Source organism: Rhopalosiphum padi, chromosome 4, assembly GCF_020882245.1.
Source record: "Rhopalosiphum padi isolate XX-2018 chromosome 4, ASM2088224v1, whole genome shotgun sequence".
Taxonomy (NCBI): Eukaryota; Metazoa; Arthropoda; class Insecta; order Hemiptera; family Aphididae; genus Rhopalosiphum; species Rhopalosiphum padi.
Window position 1 is genome coordinate 24,258,651 of NC_083600.1, and position 25,743 is coordinate 24,284,393.

A 25,743-nucleotide genomic window follows, 5' to 3' on the forward strand; every position below is an offset into this window, starting at 1 on the left:
GCTGTTAAAATAAGTAAGAGATTAATATTGTGTAAGCATTTATGTACATTTATGTATTTTAATTACCTATAATTTTTATGAATTGGAGTATTGTTTATACGACCTGTACTATATAATTTTATTATTGATTAAAATGTTTAAGAAATACAAAATATATTTAATTTTAAACTAGCAAAATATTATCCTTACGATTGGGTAAAATTTAGCTCAATACATCTACCACAAATGCATGTGGCGTTATAAATATATAATAAACAAAATTATACATATTAGAATTATAAACATATTGTGTGAATAAAAATTATATATAATATTATACATAGAATTGAACGCTTTAATATTTTATCATTCTTCTCTTTGTCACCTATTACCATTAACAATATTGATTTTTATATTTCAAATCTATAATTTTTTGATTGTTTATTATATAATACAATTTGTATTGTGAACAATGATATAAGCTCTACAAAATATCCACATATATGTAAAGTGTATTAACAACAATCAATATTGCCTTAAAAGAATATACCTATAGAATTTATTTATTTAATAATAACATATACAAATAATATTCATCAATGGTGTATTAAAAATGAAGATGGATAAAATTGATTTCACTATTTTTTTACCTTAATAAGTAGTATTAAGATAGATCTTTATTCTTTATTAATACCTAACTACCTAAGTGGGTTAATTTTATTTTGTATTAGGTACTTTTTTTGATTTTGTTTTACACCCCTTGAAAAATTATAAATACTCTTATTGTATTAAACTTTAAACATTGCCATAGTAACCACTAACCAATGTGTATGTAGGTACTGGATACTGCATACTTACATCATATTATTGTTATAAGTGCATGTAAATAGCATATGTAGTCTTGTCTTAGTATTAATTTTATTTAAGGGTGAAATGTCTGAATCTGAAATGGATAATATTGAGACAGAAAATCATAAATTAAGAGACAAACAAAAAACATTAGAAAATTATAATGATGTTGAAGATATTCATAGAGATAATATGTGCATTGAAAATCCTGCTGAATTTACATCAAATCTATATGAATCACAAGATAATAATAAAAGTTTTGATCTTATGGGTGAGTAAAAGTTGTAAGACAATTAATTTAAGTAACTATGCATTTTATAGTATCATGGACAGTGGGCATATCTCAACTAAAGCGCTCCTTCCTCATCAGTAATCGTTTTTTTAATTTGTTTTTCATTTTAAATGTTTTATAAATCAAATCTATTATTGTACTGTTTGTCTGTATTTATACATAATATACAAAGCAAAAATAACGATTTAAATTTAGATACTTTTAAATGAATAGACCACCAGATAATTTATAATATAAATGGACAACCAATATATTGACTAAGTACACAACTAAATGGTCATAAGTTTTTGAACTGATTTTAAAAAGTTTAATAATGTTTCAGCAAAAGAACAACTTGAAAATGTATTCAATCATCAATCTAATGTAATGGATTCAATTTCACCTACAGAATTACAGCATTTTGAAGATATGTCATCAGAATCCGAAAATCTAGTTGATAATTATTATTCACGTGCTCTAGAAATAGAAACTGAAACATCCAAAAAGAGTTCAGATGATACATCATTAGAGTTTGAAAGTATAAATAGTGAGATGACATATGTAACCCCTAAATCCATAAATAAAGAAATATATAATAGTCAACTAATTGTACTGGAACCAAATAATCCTGTTATGGTAAGATTTCAGAAGACACTAAAATTACATTTATTAAAGCAAAGAGAAAATATCAAAAAAGAACTACAAACACTCGTAAGTGTATTTATTTTTATTTAAATATTTCTGTATTCTTTGAAATTAATTCAAAAGATTTTTCTTAGGATGGCTCAATTAGATCCAGACAAAAAGAAAAATCTTCATTTATAAATGAAATAAATAACGTAGCTTGTAGAGTTGAAACTCAGCATAAGTTATTGAATGAATTCCATAGAATGAAATTAGAATTAAAAATAACAAAAGACCGTGTGGAAGAATCTATTGAACAAAGAAAACAACGCTATACTGAAATTCATACAACAACTACAATTGAATCAAAAAAATGTAGAATATCTTTTTTTTTAATGTCCTATTTATTATTTTGTATTTTAATACATTTTATAACTTTTTAGTTTCAACTTTAAAAAGACAACTAGATTGTAGTCGAGGACTTTTAAAAGAACTATTAAAATACGAAAATGAACAAGAAATCACATTTAATATTTGTAATCAAAAAAAATCTGAAACTAAACAATACAAAAAAAAATTATTAAATGATCAACAAAAACAGGTAACTTAATTCTAAAAGATAATTTTGAACTTTTCTTTTCATACAGTCAATTCTGGATAACTTTGTGTTCATACTAACATGAAATTAAATTTGAAATATCAAGAATTAGAAGTTCACAAAATATATATTTTATAAAACATGACAGATATTTTTAATTGTTAGAAATTTTAAATTATTAAAAGATTATTTATGTTTCATATTTTTTTAGGATTTGTTATTACTATCTTTAACCCAAGAAATTCTTCGATTGGAAGATCGCATGAAACAATTAGGTGAACAAGCAGAGACAAAATTTAATGAAAGAGAAGTTTTGAGACAAAAAGTTATGAACAATTCAACAGAGCTTGATGCTATTAATGAAGATAATGCTAAAATTACATTATTATGGAATGATGTTTTAATTAGTATTCAGCAGTGTGATAAATGTTTTCTGAGGACAAAAAATGATTTTCAGTAATTATTATAATTTAAATTTCTTACTTTGAATCATATGAAAATTTTCTAATTTTGTCAATATGTATGATTTAAAAAAAAAATATGTTTATGTTTAAGTGTAATGATTAAGAATTTATAATAATATTAAACTAATAGGGTAATATTTATTGTCTTTATTGTTTATCTAGAGCAAGGGTGCCCAAACCCAGGCCCGTCAATGCTTTTGGATTTAATTTTTTCATTAAACAATTTATTTATTCAAATAATTTTGATGTATAGAATGTTTACATATGCTTAATTAAAATCTGTGATGATATAAATTTCCGTTTTTCCAGTGAAAACCTTATCATCGCTACAAGTGGCGTAGTCTGGATTATAAAATGTGAGGGGGCAAACCCAAAATACTAAAAAAAACATAATCAACAATTAACAATAACAGTTCATTTTTATATTAAGTTGATACAGCCGATGGGGGGGATGACACACTACCTCCCCTCCATGGCTATGCCACTGTTCTCCATCTATTATAATGTAAATTATTATGTGGACATATATATATATATATATATTTAAAATTTTGATGTACCTATTTCAAAATTTAAACAAATAGTTTTTCAGTTATTAATGTTTATAGGTACTTAAAATAAAAGTAATAAAAAGTTGTCTTACAAAAATATAAAATATGAAATATTGAATCTAGAGTTTATTTACATTGATCATATTTTTAAAACTATAAATGTTAATAGATTAATATTAATTACTAATATGTTCAAGTCACTATTGTCTTCATACCTTTTGAGCCCATTAAATAGACCTATTAGCATTAGTATACAAAGTTAAATAAATCAAAAATTATTTCTCTGAATTTTGTGTTTGATATGTCAAAATTAAATCTATTAAATAATTTATAGTACAAATTAGGGTTCTCTTTTGAAAAACAGAAGTTTGTATCTTTGCAGGACACTTCTTCAAAATCTTAGAATAACTCCAAAAGAATCAATATGATAAATAAAAATTACAAATATTTATGTGCTATGGCTTTGTTTATTATTATTAATTAAAATACAAAAATGTTCAATGTGTGCATTAAGTAAATTTAAGGGGAGCAATCAGAACCTAACTTAACCTAGGAGACGTAATTGAGGAAGTCTCCCAAGGTTAGGTTATTCTAGATTATAACTTAATATTAGGTACCTACTTAAAAATAAATGGAAAAACAATTGTTGTGTTACAAAAATTGTAGCATATTAAATAAATAATCTAAAAGATGATATTGTATTAAATATATTTTTTTACATTTTTCAGAGAAGCAAAAAATAAGTATCATACATTATTAATGGAAGCCAACAGTTACAAACGTAGTGCCAAAGAAGAATTTCGTAAAAATAAAGATCTATTCAACTATTTGAATAAATTGAAACGAGAACAAAATAACTTACAAAATAGTTTTAAAACTTGTTTGGATAAGTTAAACTGCTTGAAAGAGGAATATTCTAAGCTAATACAAATGACAGAATTTCAACACCAAAACTTAGATCAAATTACATTAGTATAGTATATTGTGTAACTAAATGTATTAATATAAATTAAAAATTAAATTATAATTGCAGGATCAAATATCTATTAAAAATGAAACAAATAAATCATTAAATTGTTTAAACAAAGTATCAAATCAGAAATTAAAATATGAAGAAGATATTTTAAATGAAATAAAAAAACAATTATTTTCAAATAATTATTGTGTTCAGATAAATAACAAAATATCAGAAATTAAAGTTCAAAATAAAGAGCATGTATGATATATCATTTCTTCACTTAAAAATATATTAACTTATTTAATATTAAATCTAGGAATTAGTATTAGTTGAAGTTGAAAACAATTTATCTAAATCTTTATTAAAACTAGAACAATATCGTACAACAAGTTCTAATTTAGAACATGATGTAGAAGAAAACACTAAATATTTAAATGATCAAGGATGTGCATTACATAAATTAGATTCTGAATTGAAGAAATTATATACCGAGATTCAAAATAAAACAAAACAAATTGATTTAGAAAATAAACAATTGGAAATAGTAAAAAAATTACATGATGTAAGCTAAAAAAAAAACGTTTAATTAATATTTAATTACATGATAATTACCTTGTATTTAATTTTTATTAAAATTTAGGATGGTCATATCTTGACCCCTCAAATGCAAATTGATCAAGTTAGAAATAAAATTGATGAAGTAGTAAAAGAAACTAATTTCATAAAACAATCTTGGATTCAACAACAAAATAAAAATGTACAGTTATTAGCTCAACTTAATAATCAATTTAATGAACTGGTAAAAGTACGCAAATGTAAGTATACTTATAGATATTAAGTAATTGTGAGTTACGTATGAAAAATAATTTTATGTTTAACCATAGTTTAAATTTTTTATTTTAAATCATCAATGGCTTAACCATTTTAAGGATTTAACATTTCAATTTGAGATTTACTAGCCTATATAGTATATTGCTAATAATAATGCATTATATTATAATATGTTGAATATATTATATGTTATGTAAGAGTTATTTGAACAATATATATATATATATTCATTTTAACTTAAATAAATACTTATTTAGTTTTTAAATATATTATTTGAACTGTTCAGCAGTCCACGACCCAGCGGTTCCCAATCAATGGGCCGTGGACCATATAATATTAACATTAATAACGTATTTATTTAAAATATTATTATTGTATATTTTTATTATATACCTAATAATATTATACATATTATATATACACGTATATAGGTGTGCTATTAATCATTAGTGGGCCTCAGAGATTTTTTTACAAGATTAGTGGTCCTCACAACTAAAAAGGTTGGGAACCGCTGGTCTATGCAATAAACAAGACAAGTGCCATAACCATGCACCGCCTTCTGTACATATCAATTAATTCATTATTATTTTTTTCATTTTTATACATATAGAAGGTGATTTTTTAAGCATGCTTACCCCATTTCTATCCTTAAATTATGCATATATTCAAATTCTGATTTTTACACAGTTTCAAATTGTTTAAAAACAACGTTTTTATTAAAAAATTATATTTTTTATTCTTAAATGTTTTTAAGTTTTTTATTTTTTTGAACGACAACATAGTTTTAATTTCATATTCCAAAGCAGAATATTTTTCTAAGTATTTTGATACATAAAATTCGAATTTAGGGCGAGTAGTATATGAGTTACACGTATTTAAAGTTTTGACAAACGGCCGGAGTAGGTAGTAGACAAACATTTTGCGGGATAACCCCGTACCATTCCACTCCGCGCATCTAAACTTTAAATACTTATAACTCAGTGAAACCACTAGCCCAAAATTCGATTTTTATGTATTAAAATACTCAGAAAATTATTCTGCTTTGGAATATGAAATTAAAACTCTATGCTGTCATTCAAAATAATAAAAAAATTAAGGGTAAAAAATATTTAAAAATATAATTTTTTTTAAAAACATTGTTTTTTAACAACTTGAAACTAAGTAAAAATCAGAATTTGAATACATGCATAATTTAGGCAAATAATGGGGTGAGCATGCTTAAAAAATCACCTTGTATACGTGCTTGTCACCAAATTATTTATACGATATAGTCATTATTCAATGTTTATATAATATATATTATACGAATCATCTATAATGTTATTATATTAGGCCCCCACACGAGTCTTCTAAGTGGGGCACTAGGCCCAGTATTCATATGTATATGAATTTAAATTAAATAAATAAATAAATTGATTATATAAATTCATCAGATAAATTGGACAAAATCATATAATAAATAATAAATCAATGAAATGATATCCATTATTCGAAATTAATTTATCGCCTAAATTGATTTCGTGTCAATAATTCACTGATGTTGATGGTAACTGCATAATACCTATACTTAATACTACTTCTAAGCATTTTGAAGAAATTCTGGCTAACAAAAGCAACAATGTTTCACATAAATCCGGGTATAATAAATCTATATTGTTATCCAATTCGAATAAAGAAGTGTCAACAATTAAAAAATGTGAATAATTTATTAAGGGTATATTGAGTTAATAATGTATTAATTTTTATTTTGGTGGTTTTATTTGGTGGGAGGGGTTGGTTTGTTTCCACAATTAATTTAAAATGTCTAAGTTTATCAATTGATGGAACGTTCCTAAAATGAAATTCCTTAAAAAGTGTAATTGATGAGTTAAATAATAGAAACACCAAACACCACTGCAGGTTAAATTAATTTATTTGTTAAATATTTTAATATATTAAAAATCTACTTGCCATCTCAAATAACAAATAAAATCCAATGTTAATTCAAAGCAATTATATTTATATTTTATTCTATAAGAGTGTCTGTTGTTTAAATACTAAATTTGTCATTTCAGTCACTTGACATTTTTTTTTAATATTTGTCATCATGAACTACCTAAGATCTTAATTACCTATATTATTAAGTAGTTATAATTTTCTAGTTATACAGTGACGGTTTTTAAATAAAAAATGAAGCTGTTTTTCAATTTGGTAAAGACGAATTATAAAATATGTAGGTAAGTCGTAGGTATTCGTATTAGTTATTTTTTCTTATCTTTTTTTAATACAATAAAATTATAAAAATCTCCAACATTCTATTATTTAATTCAGATTTTTTTTACATTGTATGTGAACTATCTACTTTGATTCCAATTGATTACATCTTATATAGTTGTATAATATCATCCAGTTCTACTAATTAAACTTCCTATCTTTGAAAATATTGAACCATTTGAACCTTTGTATTTAAATTATACTGTTTATGACTATTATATTATAAGGTTATCATTAGCTTATTATTAATTGAAATCTCATGTTTAATGTACCTATATCATATTAAGGGTTCAATCAATGCCTTTTATTATAATGTTTTTAAAATTATTGTTAGTTAGGTATTATGAGAAAAATATAAATATATATTTTAGTAGTAAACATCCTTTATGGTTTAGTTCGATTTTGAGGAATTTATAATTTATAAGGAAAAATTGCTCATACGATATTCAAACTTTATACACTCTTTTATAAATAAATTACAATAATTTTTCTAATTTACGTACTAAATTTAAATTTCGATCCAAATTAGATTATAAAACTCATATTTTTGAAATTCAAAATTCTTCAAATTCTAAAACTAAAACTATTTCGAATCTTCTTAATAAAAAAAAATCATTCCTATTCCAAATATTATGTCTTATAAAAATTGTCTTTTAACTGGAGTTAAAGATACAATAAATTATTTTGCTCGATATTTTTCTATTGTCTGTCTAGCGACAATAAATCATTGAACCACGGTTAAAAAATTCGTCAAACCATTGAACGTCTTAACGTCTACTTCCTCAAAGAACTTAGTTGAATATAAAATTACTCATCCTTAACAAAAGACATTACTTTGCTCGCGGTTACATTTAATAATTTCATAACTACCTATACTTAGTATTTATTACAGAACACATAATATAGAAGTGAAGTAACAGACATTTTTTCATACAAATCGAATATACCTAATTAATCTTGAAAATGTTTGCTATTAAAAATTTATAAATAATATACAAAAAATTTGAATTGTACAAAAACAAAATATTTCTTTGATACCTACCTATATATACAATAAAATATAATAAAACTGAGTCCTTGAATATTTAAGGTATCTTAAAAATTAAACAGATTCTTTTACAAAAGGCAAAAAGTATTTTTATTAATACAGATATATATATTGGCCGTAAAAATGGCTAATATTTTGAAAATGTCTTGATTCATTTTTGGAGATTTTAGCTAATACAAATGGAAATTGTTATAGTATTAAAATTTTAAAATGCATTAAAAGCTTTATTATATCTATATTTAATGTTTTATAGTATTATAATATTTGATATTGGTACATATACTACACATGTAGTTGCAGTTATATTGTTATATATATATTTTTTAATTTTTTGAACATTTTATTTTAATTTAGCATTTTAAGGATGTAAAACTGGGTTTTGCTATTCATTCATCTTGTGAAACATAAATTAATTTGGTTTACTACTTAGCCTATACCTTAGTTCTAAACCAATAAAGCAAAATACATCGATATGTATAATTTATATACAAAAAAAAAATTAAGACAATATTATCTAATCTCTAATTTCCCTACCTTAAACCCGCTTTTAGTGTCAACAAAACAATTTATCGTTAAATATTAATAAGTGCAATGTGCAAAATAATGCAATCGCAATCTTGAAATCCCGTTCCAAGTCCATTTCTCCATAATTATTATTATTATTTAGATTATTATTTAACATTTTGCTTTATCAGGTGGTTGACACAATACTTCAAATTTCGATAAACATTATTATTTTAATATTTCAAAAAAATTGTCATCAATTCTATGATTCATTAGTAAAACTTTTACTAATCCTATTATCTTCTAAACAATACAACTACCTATGTGATTATCTAATGATATCCAAATTTATTTATTTGATTTTAACTTTATATTGAATTGTTTTGTAATTATACCATTAAGCTTTAAACATGAATTATTTTTTATTATATTCTTTAGTCTGTTATTTATATCATTTTTTTCTGTTTAAATGCACCTTGTTATTATATTTATTTTTAAAACTATCTATCTAAATAAATAAATATTTCAGACGATTTAGTAATGGAAACAAAAAATAAAAAACTAGATAAAGAAATTGCCTCTTTATCCAAAGAAGTTTTTCAGTATAAACAAACACTTACAAATATGAGAAATACAATGTTGAAACTTAATGAACAATTTAGCCAAAATAAAGGGAAGAGTAGTATGCTTTTGAATGAAAATGAATGGATTCAGTGTTCTTATTTAGCTGAATTGAAGGTTAATGTGAACACTAGAATAAGTAATGTTTTGCCTAATTATCCATACAAATATATAAATTATTTACTAATATATGCTAATACAGTGAAACTTCCATTTAAAAAAATATTTTTGAAATTTAACCAAATATAACTAAATGTATGCAGTGGCGTATATAGAGTGGGGGTCACCCTCTCGAAATTTATTGTTGATACGGCACACGTTGCACACTGTGAACCTACTTCAAAAATTAACATAATATAATAATCAGTAATCACCCCTAAATTAATTCCTATGTACGCCACGGAAGTATGTAATTCTATTTAACGAACTTCTATTAATACGTTTTTTTTTGTTACCATGAGACTTTCTAATATAGAAGTTTCACTGTAGTTTAAAACTTCAAACATTTAAATATAACGAACATTATATGTATCTATGTGAAAAATTAACTCAAAATCACAATTTTATAGTTAATTTAAATAGTATATATTTATATATAGTTGTATGGTAAATTTTTACGGAACTATTTACGTAGTTGTAATTATATTTATAATAATATACGAATGTTTATTGTTTATCTCCTATATATATATATAATTTGTTTTAGGAAAATGAAAAATTGTGTTTAGAATATATAGATCAATTGAAGTTATTAAAAAATGAATTGAGTGAATTAAAAAATATATGTTTGGAAAAACAATGTGAAAGTAAAACATGGGATACCAAACTTCAATTACTCATTGAAATTAAAAAAGAAATTAAAAACAAAGAAGGTGATTTAGGTGATATTGATATTATGAAAAATGAAATTCATAGAATGCAGGTAAAATGAATAATTATAAATTATAATAAATAAAGTTTTTGATATATTATAAACATATTATTTTCTTATAGATAAGAGAAAGTCAATTAAAAAAAATATTGGAAAAAATAATGTTAGATTTAGAAGTATGCATATCAAGGCGTGAAACAATTTATAATAAAGTAGCAGCCAAAGATATTCGTTTAAAGGGAAAAAATGAAGCTAAACAAAAATTTTTGAAGAAGCTTGATTATTTACGAATAAATATCAAAAAAATTAAAACTGTAATTTTACTGATGTATTATTATTAAACTTAAATTATTATGTTTGGTTATGTTTTATTGTATCGTATTTGTTGAATATAATGACCTAAAATTTACAATTATTGGGTCTGTATATAAAATCACAAATTTACTAAATTTTCTTTAATTAAATTCATTGAAATCAATGAATTATTATAAAAAATATTTGAATGTTTATTAAACATTTTTTTTTTAATTAGTGACCTATCAAAAATACTATAAATCATTGTTCTCCAACCTATAGGTCGTAAAATACTTTTGATGAGTCACGAATTGTGGTGTTTGTAAACTGATTAGACAACTTTATCGATAATAATATATACGAATACCTATGCAATTTTTTTTTACTGGGGATTGAATATATATTAAATATCTGAGTCGTCATTATAAAAAAGGTTGAGAAACAGTGAAACACTGCTATAAATGATTAAACTATGAATTTATTTTTCATTTACTTGTAAATTTTTCATAATTTATTTTTAAAGAAAATTATAATAAAATAGGTACTTAGTAAATTATGATAATTTTATATTTATAACTTTTAAAAATACTTTTTTTTAATAAAATATATTTAAATATAACCTTAGTTGCAATTAACATTTGTTTACTGTTTTACAGGAATGCAAAAAGTTAGATTCAAATATAAGTATTTTAGAAAATGATAAAATGAAATTGGATAACAAACTTACATATTTAAATGATAATATGATTGATATTCAAAAGACTATTAATGATATCTTAAGGAATATCGAAGACATTGGAGCTACAAAAATTAAAGTGTGTATTTTTCTTAAAATGTATGTTACAAGTCGTTGAGCTTAGTTATTTAGATATTGATAGTACCTATGGCTATAATAAGTCAGAGACGCAATTAAGACTTATTTTCAAGAAGAGGATACAACGCCTAACTCCTCTCTCCATTTATGATTTCTATACCGTATAAATATTTTGAACATTACTTAAAAATTCACTAAATCAGCGAAAAGCAGCTATGTGGATAGTGTAGAATGATGAAGCGTCCCATACGCGTTTTCCTTAAAAATAGTAGTATAGAACTACGCTAAAATTTCTGAAAAATGAGTTGGGGTACTTCATCCATCTGCGTCTTTATCCCAAGTCGAGCATTAATATTATTTGACTTATTTTATAGGGAAAAATGTAGCCACTGTGTATTTTCTTTTTTTATACAATTACTTGACAATAATACCTTTCTAATGGTACATCATAAGTATCTAATATTCCTCTATTATTATATGCTTATAAACGAAGTAATTGGTATGACAAAATAAATGCATAATGCATATTAATACATAGATTTGTATAAGTATAATGTGGCATAAGAGACTTACCATAAATGTTGCAATTTGATTAATTCAAATAATGGGGTTGGTGGGTGTTCTACTGGGTTATTCTTATTAAGGTATACTTCGATGCCATTAAAACTATGTTTTAATTTGTGAACAAATCGTAATTTTAATTTAAAATCTATAAAGGTATTAGTTAGGAAATTAAATGTAAGCCCTCAACATTCAACATTTTGATTATAATTTCTCTTAAATATTCCCTGTCCAATCTCTGACCATCGTTATGGTGTCACCATATCCCATTATTGCAGTGTTTAAAATAAAATAAAGTTCATTATATGTAAATAGGAATAAATTAGGATACCCATATAAACTGTCTTTTATAAACCATTTATATAAATATACATATTAATTAATGTGTTAGTTAAGTTAATTTTATAATAATGTTCTCATAATACTAATTCATAATTGTATTTACTTTTTTTTAGAATATTCATATATTAAGCTACAAACAAAACTATGCTAAATTTTTGGATGCGGTTAAAAAAGGACACTACCGTTTACTGATAAAAAATGAATTGAAAATGGATGATGAATTTTCAGACGAGTGGAAGAAAAATTCTGATTTAATAAGTGTCGTAGAAGCTTTGAAAAACGATTTTCCATACTTGGATTTTCAAATTACACGTTTATTATATATTCTGAAGTCTATTGAAAATAAGTCTTAAATTCTTAATTGATAATAATTTATAAAAATGCTCTATTTAACCAACAACCATAAATTGTTGGTAATTTAAGAGACAGTCTGCACAATATTTGTTGTATTTCTCAGATCCACGAGCAACATAGATAAAACTCATTCACGTAAAAAAATTTTTATAATTTTTAATAATCTTAAAATAAAATCACCTATTACAAAAATCGCTGTTGCATTAAAAATAAAACAGACATCTCCATTTATATTATATCGGATTTGTCTGGTTGTTGTACCAATTGACGCGGATATTTTTTTTTATTAATGAACACAATTTGATATTATTCTATATACAAATACAAACAAGTGATTTTCAACAAAAAAAAACGTAGATGTCTGGTTATTGCACCCACGTCTTCAATAATTATAGAGGACAACATTTTTTAGTATTTGGAATATCGGTTTTATATTTTATTATTATTTAGAATTTAATTTAAAAAATAAAAATAAAATTGTAAATTTAAATGGATATTACATTTTTTGAAACAATATATTCAGATAAATTAAATATTTGTACTATTTCCGATTGAGTCTAATTTATTTATTTGTGTGCTCTTGATCCATCCTTCAAATCCAAGATCAATTAATATTAATTATTATCGTTTTAATAATGTTGGCATGTTGCATTAACATTATATCACTAATAGTAAGGTAATTCTATTTTCTATTACACCTATAAATTATTAGTACTTATTATCGCCCCGCCACCAACCCATATACAATTTACTTCTCTATCCTCGAATTATTGTTTCTTGTACTTATTATGATATTTTTTATACCTATAGCGTTTTAAATAATGGTAAAAAATAACTATAATAAATTATTTACAATTAATAATATCATAGTTAACAACTAGAATTGTTTATTAACATGTAAATTAATAAGACAGTTTTCTAAAGATTCTTAAATATCACACATTTTATTTGTTCTAACAATAATTGTTGCTGTAAAAATTGAATGTCGCTAATGCCAGTATTAAATATTGCTGGAAAAAGCTTATTATAATTAATTTTTAACAGAATTTTAAAATAAGTTAATACTTTTTGTAAGATATCAACTTTAAATTACAATTATGTATAATAATATAGTAACAAGCCGAAAACATATTATACTACTTTATAGTTTACACGATTAACATAATAAAATAAAATTTCAAATATTATAATATTATATGAAATATTTGCTATTTTTCCTTAAACCAGTGGTGGATTAAGCTATTTGCCGCCGTTTCAAACTATAATATAATATATAATTTTTAATTTTTATTATTTAAGTGCACCAAATTTGCCTCTCCAATCACCTGATTATTTTACCTGTAGGGTAACCCGATGCTGCCTTAAACAGATGACATAACACATACGTGTATACGACTAGACTAACCTTCATCTAAGATATCATAGAAATGCAGAGATGTAAATTATGAATTGAAATGTTAGATTTGAGATTTAAGACTGCTGACCTGGTGGTCGCTGGATTTATATAGGTTAGTGGCGGCCGGCGGGGCGATAGCAAACAAGTAGATATTATATTTTATTAGTTATTACTAGGGTTCATAATTCATACTAGTTATAGCAGTGGCATATTATATTCTGTATATGCTCTCGATTTATAGCAGACCAAGCTAGAAATTCGAGCTATACAATGTTGAGTTTAAAACTTTAAAAATTGAAAATTAAAAAATGCATATTTTGCATGATTGAAAAATTCGTCGATTTTAAAGAAAAAATTGCACATCAAAATCGTTTTTCTTATGCTACAGGTACCTAGTTTATCATTGCATTTAAATTTAATACATCCATTAAAGTGATATAATTAAATATGAGGTAAATTAGAAACTAGATTGAGGGATCTATTTTTATAATAATTGATATAAATTAAACAATTTTTAATGTCTATCAGAGGGGAAAGCGAAGGTCTTCATGGCTTTGTGTTATTTGCACATTATGAAGGCTAGTTGCTTTTTGGATTCTGTCGCCTATGCCCCTATAGGCTATAGTCTATATAGTAGATAATCAAAAAGATCTATGATAGAATTTATTATGTTGAACGAAGACGTAAAAGCGTGAAGTACTCTAAATTCCAATAAATATGTACCTACCTATGTTGTTTAAATCCTCCCGTAAGAAAATTGAATGTACTTCGTTGATATCTAGTATCTAGTATTGATACTTTTTGTTATAGGTCGCGACTGGCTAAACCTACTTACTTACCCATAAATAAATATACAATCATATTTTTTTTTTAGTGGGGGTGGGTCGCCGAGCCTGGATTAAGGGGGCATGGGCCCGGGCTCACAACAGATATTAAACAATAGTGAGCCCCGGGCGAATAGTACGTTTTTTTTTTATAAATTAGAAATATTTGGATATAATAATAATATTATATTTCTTGTATAAACATGTACAATTATTTATATAAATAACATTTTTATTATTGTATTTAAAAAAGTAAGAAATAAATTTATAAATATAACTTTTTTTTGTCTGAAATGTTATTATATGTAGGTCACCAATATTTTGATTATGGTTATTGGCCACAAAATTATCTTAATCCGAGTTTGTGGGCCGCGTAACCAACAAGGGGTAAATTTGAGCGTCACCATTACAAAAAGGTTGGGAAATACTGCTATAGTAGGTATGTTTTATAAACTCAATCAAAAAATTACTTTTCATGTCAAAATTCAAAATCAATTTATTATTAAACAAAAAGCATAAAAGTACAGAACATGGTCATTCTAACTTGTAAATAAATAGTAATTAGATATACTATATAGTTATTATTTAATACTAAAATAGTAAATATTTAACATCACAGCAAATGGCTATAGAAAATAGCCATAAATTAATAATAGGTACCTAATTAATATCTATATAGGTATTAGTATTCCATAGCGGTGTTTAATATACCTACAGGCGACAGGCTACATTACAGTTACAGATTTACTCATTTAATATTATTTTGGCAATCACAATTATTATTGAAAATTTGAAACTAATATTTATTGTGTTAGTACAAATATAGTGTTTAAGAAATTATAGTGTTTATATTTTATAATCAATTGTAGACTGTAGTAGATACATAAATATATAGTTATTACCACAGATTAATATACTAATATAGTAATATGCATATATATTAATCCACGGTTATTACTTATTAGTTATTATAGTTCATTCGATTCATTAAAGTTTCTGGTTTATAGGCGTATACCACCGACTAATGAAAATTTTCCATATAGTCTGTGCCATTGACATGTCAATGGTCTGTGCTTATACCAAGCCACCAAGGTGGTTATATATAAATATATAATAAATATAATATAACATCACAGATTCACAGAACAATATCCACCGTGGTTTATACAGTTAAATGTTAATACTGTTAATTGTTAATTTGTTATCGCAATTTGAAATTCGCAATAATAATAAACAATAATAATTATTGTTATTATTATCTTATATCACAGTATACAATAATATTATTGTGTTCGATTTATGTACAGTGTGGCCTGGGACTGTGATAACAATAAATAATGGTGAGCACGACAAACTTGTTTGACTGCATTTCAGTCATTACAGCTACAGCTGCAGTGCAGTCCTCCTCGTGCCGCCCCAGCGTGTTGTTTTCTCTTTTTACTACAGTATTTTTTTATCATAACATAGGTAGTACATAGTGATCGTTGTGCTCGGGCTATAATTTAATTATTTATTAATTACTAATTTTTTTAATACTATATTTTGCGATCAAAATGTTAATTATATCGTAGTCTTTAAAGAACAATTTACATGTTCCTGCTTTTATAGTGCTTATTAATTATACTACTATTTTTGCTTTAATATTTTCTTAATCAAATTTTATTTTTTTTAACAATATTTGTTACAATTCAATGTTTAAATTTAAATATCAGTTTTCTCGCCTTCAAATATTTCAATTTGATGTTTAAAGCAAATGAAATTTTCTCATTTGCCAAATGTATTACCAGTTATATTCCGAATATGTATATAAATTCAGAATATTTCTAAATATCTTGCTGAATAAACGAAAATATTAACAGGTTAGTATCTCGGTTAGCATCATGGATTAAAATTATCCTAGTTCATAGTATACAATTTTAAATAAGAACTGCTGATAAATTATCGTTGATAAAAGAGATGGTTGGCCAATGTAGTTTGTCTGTTTAAAATTTAAACTAATAATGAATCTTTGTATTTATTAAACACTATTATAGTTGCTGCTAGGCTTACTCAGTATTAAGTATTTGGAATTTACCTATCTAATAAGTAATAATCACAGGTAGCTGCTTATTTAATTAGGTAACTGCATGTACATATTTCTTATTTTATTTAAAAGTATTTTAATTTATTGAAGACAATTTTAAGAGTACCAATATGTGTTAACATTGTGGAACTGATATAATGTTAAAATTAAAAATATCCATTCATGATAGATTTCAAATGATAGACATGTAATTGAAGTTTTGACATCATTGAACAAATGTATAGGAATTAAAAATACTAATTAATACTACTTACTTATTACAATTAAGCTGTTAGTAGCTGTTGTAAGTTTATTTGTAAAACTAGCTCTATAATGTTTATATCATAAAGAATAAAGCAACTAAATATATTATATTCTTTATTGGTAATGTGTGCATTTTTTAAAATTTATTTGATAAATTTGTTATTAATTCAATTAATTCGTGGACATCAATGACGGCATATTTTACTACAGAAACAATCACAGTGGTTTTTGACAGTCTTGTAAAAAATAGGTATTTCTTTAAAAGTATGCAAGTTCAGATACTGATACTTAATTTGAAAAGTATTTAAAAATATGTATTTGAATACTTAGCAAAAAATGTAATTGAGTACAAATACAGATACTTGAGAAAGCATTTTAGTAGATACGTTTGATAGTTTTACATAAGATATTATTTAACTATATAAATCAATTAAATTATTAACTAATTTTTTAATTAATAATTAAATTACTGAACCTTGTTTTTTTTAGCATTTTCATGTTAATAGGATTAAAAATTGAAAATATGTGAACTAAAAAGAAAAAGTTTTTTTAAAAAATAGCACATAATTCATTTTCATTTGGTATACATGAGCTATTTTGAGAAATTACCTAATATACTTAGTTCTAGTACATTTTTCCAAAAATGTCTTATAATAATATTTAGGAAATAGATTGGTATTCAAGTAGCCTATTAGACAGGTGTGAGGTGACATTGGTGTAAATGTTAAACTATGTTTGTTTTTAATAGCTACATTTTAATTTAGGAAATATTTGTTGCTTGTGGTTTGTGGTGACAATTTTAATTCAAACTTGTAAAAAACAAATAAATTTGAAAATGAATTTGATTGGTATGATTATACACATTTCATTTTTCATTATAACTATAATATTTACTCACTCATATAAACAACAAATTGTATTAATTTTGATATTTGTATATAAATAAATTGTGAAATATGATTTCATAAATTAATTATTTGAAGTATGATATAAGAAGATGCTACCGACAAACAAATATGATTTCAAATATTTGATTAGAACCCATCAAAGTCTGTATATAAATTTACCGATCTCTGATTATTATATAACAGGAAGAAATCTGATAATATTTATTATTGCATTATACATAGTTAAATTATTATTATTATTTCGTATTATTTTTTTATGTGTGTAGAAGTAAGTAAATAATGTATTTAGTTGTTTAAAATATTTTTGACTAATGTATATTACTAAATAAGTTGATTGTAACTATTTTTACATGATAATTTTCATAGTAATTTTATGATCTCTAATTTAATTTCAAGCTATAATTTTGTAAAAAACAGTAGATGGATAGGTTAATAGTAATAATTTAATTAACATTTTATTTTTTGGTTTATTTTTCTTTGAGATACACTACACATATATAATAAATAGTGTATACCTAGGTCCTAATTAGTATTAACTTATATTAATTGAGGATTAAAAATAAATTAATAATGTAACTCAAGTTTAGTAGATTATAGTAAATACTGATCATCAAAAAATATCTATGTAGATTCAATATAAAATATATAGAATATATTTAATATTCTGCTATTTTAGAATAACGCTCCATTAGTTTTTTATTTTTGTTGCACCTAATACCAGTAGTATCCTACTATACAGGGTCATTAACATGAATTTTCTATATTGCCTTGACATATCTATATTAATTTGACTATTGATACTTTTGTTTATTATTAAACGTTTCATAACATGACTAGGTACAATAAGATAGATCATAAGGTAAAATAAATAACAAATTTTAATATTAAATTGTATATTATAATCCTTTTATGAAACACTTAATGTTCTTTTTAATTAAAATATAAATATATTTATTTATTAAAACTTTTATGTACTCTTAAAAAATATATTTATTTATTATGTGTTATTTTAATTTTATAGGTTGGTAACCTTTTGTCCTTTAATAACGTTTTGCTTTGTAGGAGGGTTTGTATGACATCATCAACCATATGGGGGTCATCAACATCACTACCGCCATTCATTGAGAATTAATTGCCCCATTTTATAATGTACTTATGTACTGCCCTAGACCTTCCTGTACAATGTTGTTCCAGTCTGATCAATTTCGATTTTCGAATCACAATAGAATTAGGTTTATTTATTATACTCGTATTATCCAGCGTGTATTGGTTATAGGTGATGTATAACAGGAAATCGTCAAATGTAGATTTTAAATGTTTGTTTAATAGTCAACAGATCAGTTATTTTTGATATTATAATGACTAAAATACACGATTTGAACATTTGAACGTATTTGATTCTGTGCCAACTATTTGCACTTCATTGTTACAATCCTGATAAATCCTAAGAACTATTCTGACTAAGATATAGACAAAGAAAAATATTGGTTTTGCGTGTTTTTTCTTATAGACCTTGAGATACCATAATAGAAGTGCACATGTCAAATTAATTATGCAGTATAATTATTATTTTCATAAAATTCGGTTGTATATTAAAACTAATACAATTATGAACAATGTTAATTGAATAGATAATTTAATAAAATTGTAACTGATGAAAGTGTTAAATAATAATGTTTACTGTTTACATGTGTTATTTTAATAATTGATTCTTATAATTGTATTATTGATATATTGGCCTTGAAATGTTTATTTTACATTTCTTCAATGTATTATGTTCAAAAGTAGAACAAAATAAAATAGGACGAAAACTCGCTATTTTTATCTGAATAAAGGTAGTGTAAACGATTTTTTCATTGTTTCATGGAATGACTGGCAGTATTCTCTATTATTATTGCAGTATTTATAGCAGAAGACACAAGTCACAAAACGTTCTACTTTTTATGGTTAAAACACTAAAAATAAAAATGTAGTGATCATGGATGTATATTTTTTTACCCTTGGTAGTTATCATAAAATCGTGTAACAATTCAATTGTTAACCTATAAAAATAATTTAAAATCTTAAGGGTGAATTATTAATTTGAAAGTGAAGTAATTAAAAATAGCCAATTATATTAATATTTTTAATAAATCTAGATAGGTAACCACTTATTTCCAAACTATTGAATATCAGTTAAGAATAATACAAAAAAAGCAATATTTATGTTTTTTAGACGGGATGTAATAATTTAAAACTGTGGATTTAAAATCACAATTCACAAGACGTTCGTAAACAAATTTAAATAAAGAAGTTCTATTCTGACCCGCCCATAATAAACAAGGCATTATGATGAACACCTGTCAAACAAAAATATTGATTCGATAAGTCTATTTCAATAATGAAAATGTATTGATGTGTTTTCAAGGTCATATTTTATAAATATTTGCTCTGCAGTTTGTTTAACAAGATTAATTAACTTAAAATATATTATCTATCTTATCTGGATTAATAGAAAGCGAGTAATTATCATTACTGAAGCTGATCTCTCTTTATTCTGGTTTTGTATCTATAGTATAGTAGTATCTAGTATCTACACACAAAATAATAATTAAAATTCATTCTCAATTTCTTGTTGTATGTTTCAAGATGTTCCTCAAGCTGAACAGTTATCTGAAAAAAAATCTTATATTAATGATAATAATAATAAAAAAAATGTAATGGAACTAATTACGGAAAATTACTGTACCAATATATGATTGTTAGGTACAGTTCGTAACTATTATATTATAGTAAAAATGAACTATATGGTCTGATTAATTATGGTAATGCTTTTTCTTCTATTTGTAATATATTTATTTCAACTTGTTTAAATTAATTTAATTAACATTTTATTTAAAAGTTAAAGCTATAAAAATAAATTTATTATTTAACTACTTACTGGATGATCCATTAAACATAATATGACACTTACTATTTTAGAAAAAACGTTGAAAATATTTATTTTATATAATTTTAAGTAATCACTAAACATTTTTGGAAATATTTCTAGTTTCATCTTACGAAGCAGAATAATATTATTCAGAGTATTTGATGTATAAAAGTCAAAATTTGATCAATTAGTTTATTTTTTACAATTGATTTTATTAATGCTCTAAAAGTATGAAAAAGCAAAAAAAAAATTTTTAACTGCAATAATGTCCTTATAAAATGATCCAATTTTTAAATTTTAAATTTTATTACGATAATCAGAAAAATTTCAATGTATGCATTGGTGATGATTTTGAGTATCGGCCGGGACTGAATTACTCATTCCAAACATACCAAAATTTTTAATGTCGTGTTTTACGTTTATTTGGTACCGGAAGCAGTACGGGCAGTACAGCTAATAACTGCCGTCTAAATAGATAAAGAAGTTATAGATAAATATCGAAATCATAGGTAAATTGAACGATTCACAAAATGATAAATGGTCAGAACAAATTTTTTAAGCTAGTATATTTTGAATTACCAATTAAATTTTATCTATGAATTAATTTTATTAGAAATTTGCATTGAAAACGACATTAAAAATTAACAAATTTACAGAAAAATTATAAAAAATATTCTAAAAAGTACATATTTCTTAAAAATACAAAATAAAATTCTAAATCTGTGATGCATGAAACGGATTTTATACTTGAAAAGCATTTTCGGTACTTCTCTTAAAATAATGCATTTTGCATTGAAATACGCGTCTGTTATAACTTGTAAGTATTTAAAGTCGATGAAGTAGATCACTTGGTCCATTATTTTGCGTGATGGTATCCTTGTACCACATCGCTTAACCAAAGTGAAATACTAATATAAGTTATAATTCATAAACTACCCGACTAAAATTTACTTTTTATATATGGAAGTATTCCAAAAAATATTCTACTTAAGAATAAAGAATTCAAATGCTTGTTGTCATTAATATAAGAATTTTTTTTTAGAATAAAATATATTGCTTTTTAACAACTTAAAATTATGTAAAAATATGTATTTAAAAATTTGAATAGTTTTTGGAACAATAAGTGTCTTAAGTCAAAAGGATCACTCGGTATAATATTATTTATTGATTTAGTAAAAGTTGAATTTAAATTGTATTGTTTACTATTTGAATTAAACCCTGAATTAAATTTATTATAAATCTTTTAACATTTTGATAAATCAATAAGATAACATGTTCTTAAAAATGGTAAGTCAAATATGTCATGTATTCATATTATTTTATATTATATTCAATTTAATGTAAGTTGAATTAACCGTGGAAGATTACAAATTGAAATTGACAATTTAAATTTCCATTTAAACGAGATTATAATTCATTTGGATTAGAAAAATATATAAAAAAAAATTACACTACATGGAATGTAGATTTGAATTGGATATTTAGTTAGAAAATATTTAATAATAAAATAGTAATAAAAATAGTCATTTTTAAATTTTAAAATGTATTGTGTTATTTCTAATCAAGATATGTCGTGCACTTATCTTAAACCAAAAGGATAAAACTTTTATAATTAAAAATATAATTAACTTATATATTTATTGATTATAATTTATAGTTCGTTTAGTTTTTGAGTTTTGGCCCTCGGCAAACCAATATAAAAATACTTTACTATTATTTTATCTTTAATATTTAACATATAAATATGCTCGTAAATATGTATTATAGGTACAATTTACAGTATAAATAGTATAATATACTGAGCATTTTAAATTGTAATATTTTACATAGATATAATTCACTTTGTATGGTAATATAAATACAAGTCTATGTAATGGCCTAGATAATATTCTTACTTTTAGTTTGATATTAGGTAAATTTACTCTAATATGAAAACTAACAACATAAAATGGATTTTGCTGAACGAAAATTTGCCATGTTATGTGTATGCAAAACGAAGAACACTACATGCGGGTGTGACGTCCTCTTATGATTTAAGTTTGTTGGGTTATTGTTATTTATTTGAATTTAAGTTAGAATGTTGTCGTGATATGTATTATTATTTATTAGTAATAAGTTATTACTTATTACTAATAATGTATAATATATAATAGAAAATAGTTTAAATATAAAAGTAATATATATTATTGCTTTCTATTACTATTCAATTTTCAAAATATTTAGACTATAATTATTTTAAGCTATTAAAATTTAAAATTTAAGGTATATCACGAACCTGTTTACTATTCTACGACACGACCGACGTCGTATTGATTTCTAAATTATAAGTTAATAACAATAATATGTTATTACAATATTAAACTGTGAATAGGTATATTTAAATTTAAATGTTTATACTTACAGACTACAGTTTACATTTAAATATAATAAAATAATTAAAAACCTATATATTTAAATTTTACTTGGTTAAATAAATGTATACGCAGTATAATTTTAAAAATATATTGACTCTTTTTGAGCTATTTATTATTTATACATTATCGATTTTTGATTCAATAATTGCAGATAAAAAAAATTAACTAGTTCTAAAAGCTTAAATATTTAATACAAGATTCCACATAAGTTTCAATTCTTGCGATTAAAAAAAAATTGTTCGTAATTCTATAGATTTTTTATGACCATTTGAAGTTTAATTTTTGACGAAATAGGATATTATTTGCTCGTAAAATAATGATTTTTTATACCTAACTTTAAATTTTCACAAAATATTTATATGACCATTTTATGTACATGTTACAATTAACTTTAAAATTTAATACCAGTTTCCTCATAAGAAGCTTATTATGAAACAAAAAAATATATAACCACAATTTTTTTTTCATTTGTAGTTTAATTTTGGACCAAATTAAATATTTAAATGAAGAATAACAATTTTAATTACTTGGTTGTTTTTCAAAAATATTATTCGTGAGGATTTAAAACTTTTTGTATATTATTATATTTTATAAGCACATTGTCATTTTAAAAACATTTAGATTAATTTAAAACTATTGCCATTTGTTTTTAAATCTTGGATGGGGAGGGGGGTTGGAAACGACGTTATTCATTTTACTCTCCCCCTTTCTCCTCAGCCTCATCGTTTGCTTATTTATACTAGTATACCATAATATTCGCTCTATTCTATATTGACACAAAAATTAATAAAAACACTAAATTATATAAATTTATACTGTTATACCTAATAACAAATAAATTACTTTAATAGTAGTATAAAAAAATATATCATGATATAAAATATACTTGGTACGAGTAATATTATTGGCTGACAGATCGTCTTCCCTTAAAATTTTTTTTTGTATACAATAATTAATCATTTAAATTCAATATAAACATTATTACATTAAAATAACTTATTCAAAATGATAACTAAACGTTTCCATTCTTAATTTCTTTAAACATTTTGTTAGTACAAAATAACTAGGAGAGAATAATTCATCGAATTTAAGGCTTCAAACATCTCTTGTAGTCGTATTACAATCAGTAATGTCCTAGATAGTTTGGCATCCATTGATTGCTATGCGTGTGGCACAAGGCCAGATGACATTTTTCCGGACACTATTTTCGTCTCATTACTCTCAAAACGCTGGAAATTTGAGAATATTTTTATTTTTTATATTTTAATGATAATTTGTGTTTCCCTTTTGTGAACATAATCGAGTTAAAAGGGTAGTCTTCGTTGTAGGTAATTTAAAAATAGTTGGGTGTATTAGTATACTAGTTTATATAGATTATTTGGTTTAGTTATATATTGTATTAATGAAATTTAGGTCGTTATTCGTGGCTTGTAATATTCTAATTTGGTTCTTGGCGTCATTATTTTAGCTATACCTACTCATTCAGTTTTATTTGACGTGTGTTTCGCGAAAATATATAAATATGTTGTTGATAAAGAAAATAATAAATAGTCAACTGAAATTTTCTACTTAAATCGTGTATTTGTGTGGGATTTATAAGGACGCCCTCGTACTTCTAGTTCTGTTTTTGGATTACGTACATGTAAACGATTGATTTAATTACCGCGATAATTTAAACATTTAATTTACGTATTACATAAAAATAAAATAGGCAATTCCTAGAAATGTTAGGTTGTTACTAGAGGTGAAGTATAGACAGTATAGGGGATTCTAAAATTATGGAACCAGAGTTTTTAGGTTGTAAAAACTGTATGTGTAAAACTGTAAATGAGGCCCTGAGTGGCCCGCGAGTTGTATGTTATTTTTGATTTATTGAAATGAAGTTAAACATGCATAATTTACATTCTATATATAATATTATAGTAGTCTTACTATATATATAAATTATATAATAGTATATTATTTTCCATTTTTTAAATAATTACCTTAATTTTTTTAGGAAATAGAATTTTTTCGACTTATTTTCTATATATCTATATTATATGGTACTGACTTATGACAGAAGGCAATAGTATTACAAATATATGAGTATAATTAGAATATTAAAATTATTGAAAAAAAATCGTAAGTCAAAATTAGTCATGACAAAGTTTTATTTAAACTATGTATAGTAATAT

The 25,743-nt window shown here is 23.9% G+C and overlaps 2 protein-coding genes across 2 annotated transcripts in view; both read left to right on the top strand.

Annotated features, from left to right (window-relative positions):
* Window positions 1-742: 742 nt before the first annotated feature.
* Window positions 743-13,331, top strand: LOC132929973 (coiled-coil domain-containing protein 40-like). Its single transcript, XM_060995630.1, has 14 exons — window positions 743-1,099; window positions 1,443-1,810; window positions 1,879-2,098; window positions 2,167-2,324; window positions 2,533-2,777; window positions 4,065-4,308; window positions 4,370-4,552; window positions 4,611-4,856; window positions 4,935-5,109; window positions 9,460-9,668; window positions 10,258-10,473; window positions 10,545-10,736; window positions 11,373-11,531; window positions 12,547-13,331. Exons 1-14 carry the CDS (start codon window positions 913-915, stop codon window positions 12,784-12,786), a joined length of 3,042 nt encoding a protein of 1,013 aa, XP_060851613.1. The 5' UTR covers window positions 743-912; the 3' UTR covers window positions 12,787-13,331.
* Window positions 13,332-16,395: 3,064 nt separating this feature from the next.
* Window positions 16,396-25,743, top strand: part of LOC132930449 (F-actin-monooxygenase Mical) — a 29,270-nt gene continuing 19,922 nt past the window's right edge. The window contains 1 exon segment of the mRNA XM_060996330.1: window positions 16,396-16,866. The gene's annotated coding sequence lies outside the window, so the exon portion shown is untranslated.

Bases quoted from the DNA above. Each gene is read 5' to 3' on its own strand.
- LOC132929973 (XM_060995630.1), top strand. From the start codon at position 913: ATGTCTGAATCTGAAATGGATAATATTGAGACAGAAAATCATAAATTA. The intron at 1,100-1,442 runs GTGAGTAAAAGT...ATAATGTTTCAG, and splicing joins TAAAAGTTTTGATCTTATGG to CAAAAGAACAACTTGAAAAT. The intron at 2,325-2,532 runs GTAACTTAATTC...ATATTTTTTTAG, and splicing joins TAAATGATCAACAAAAACAG to GATTTGTTATTACTATCTTT.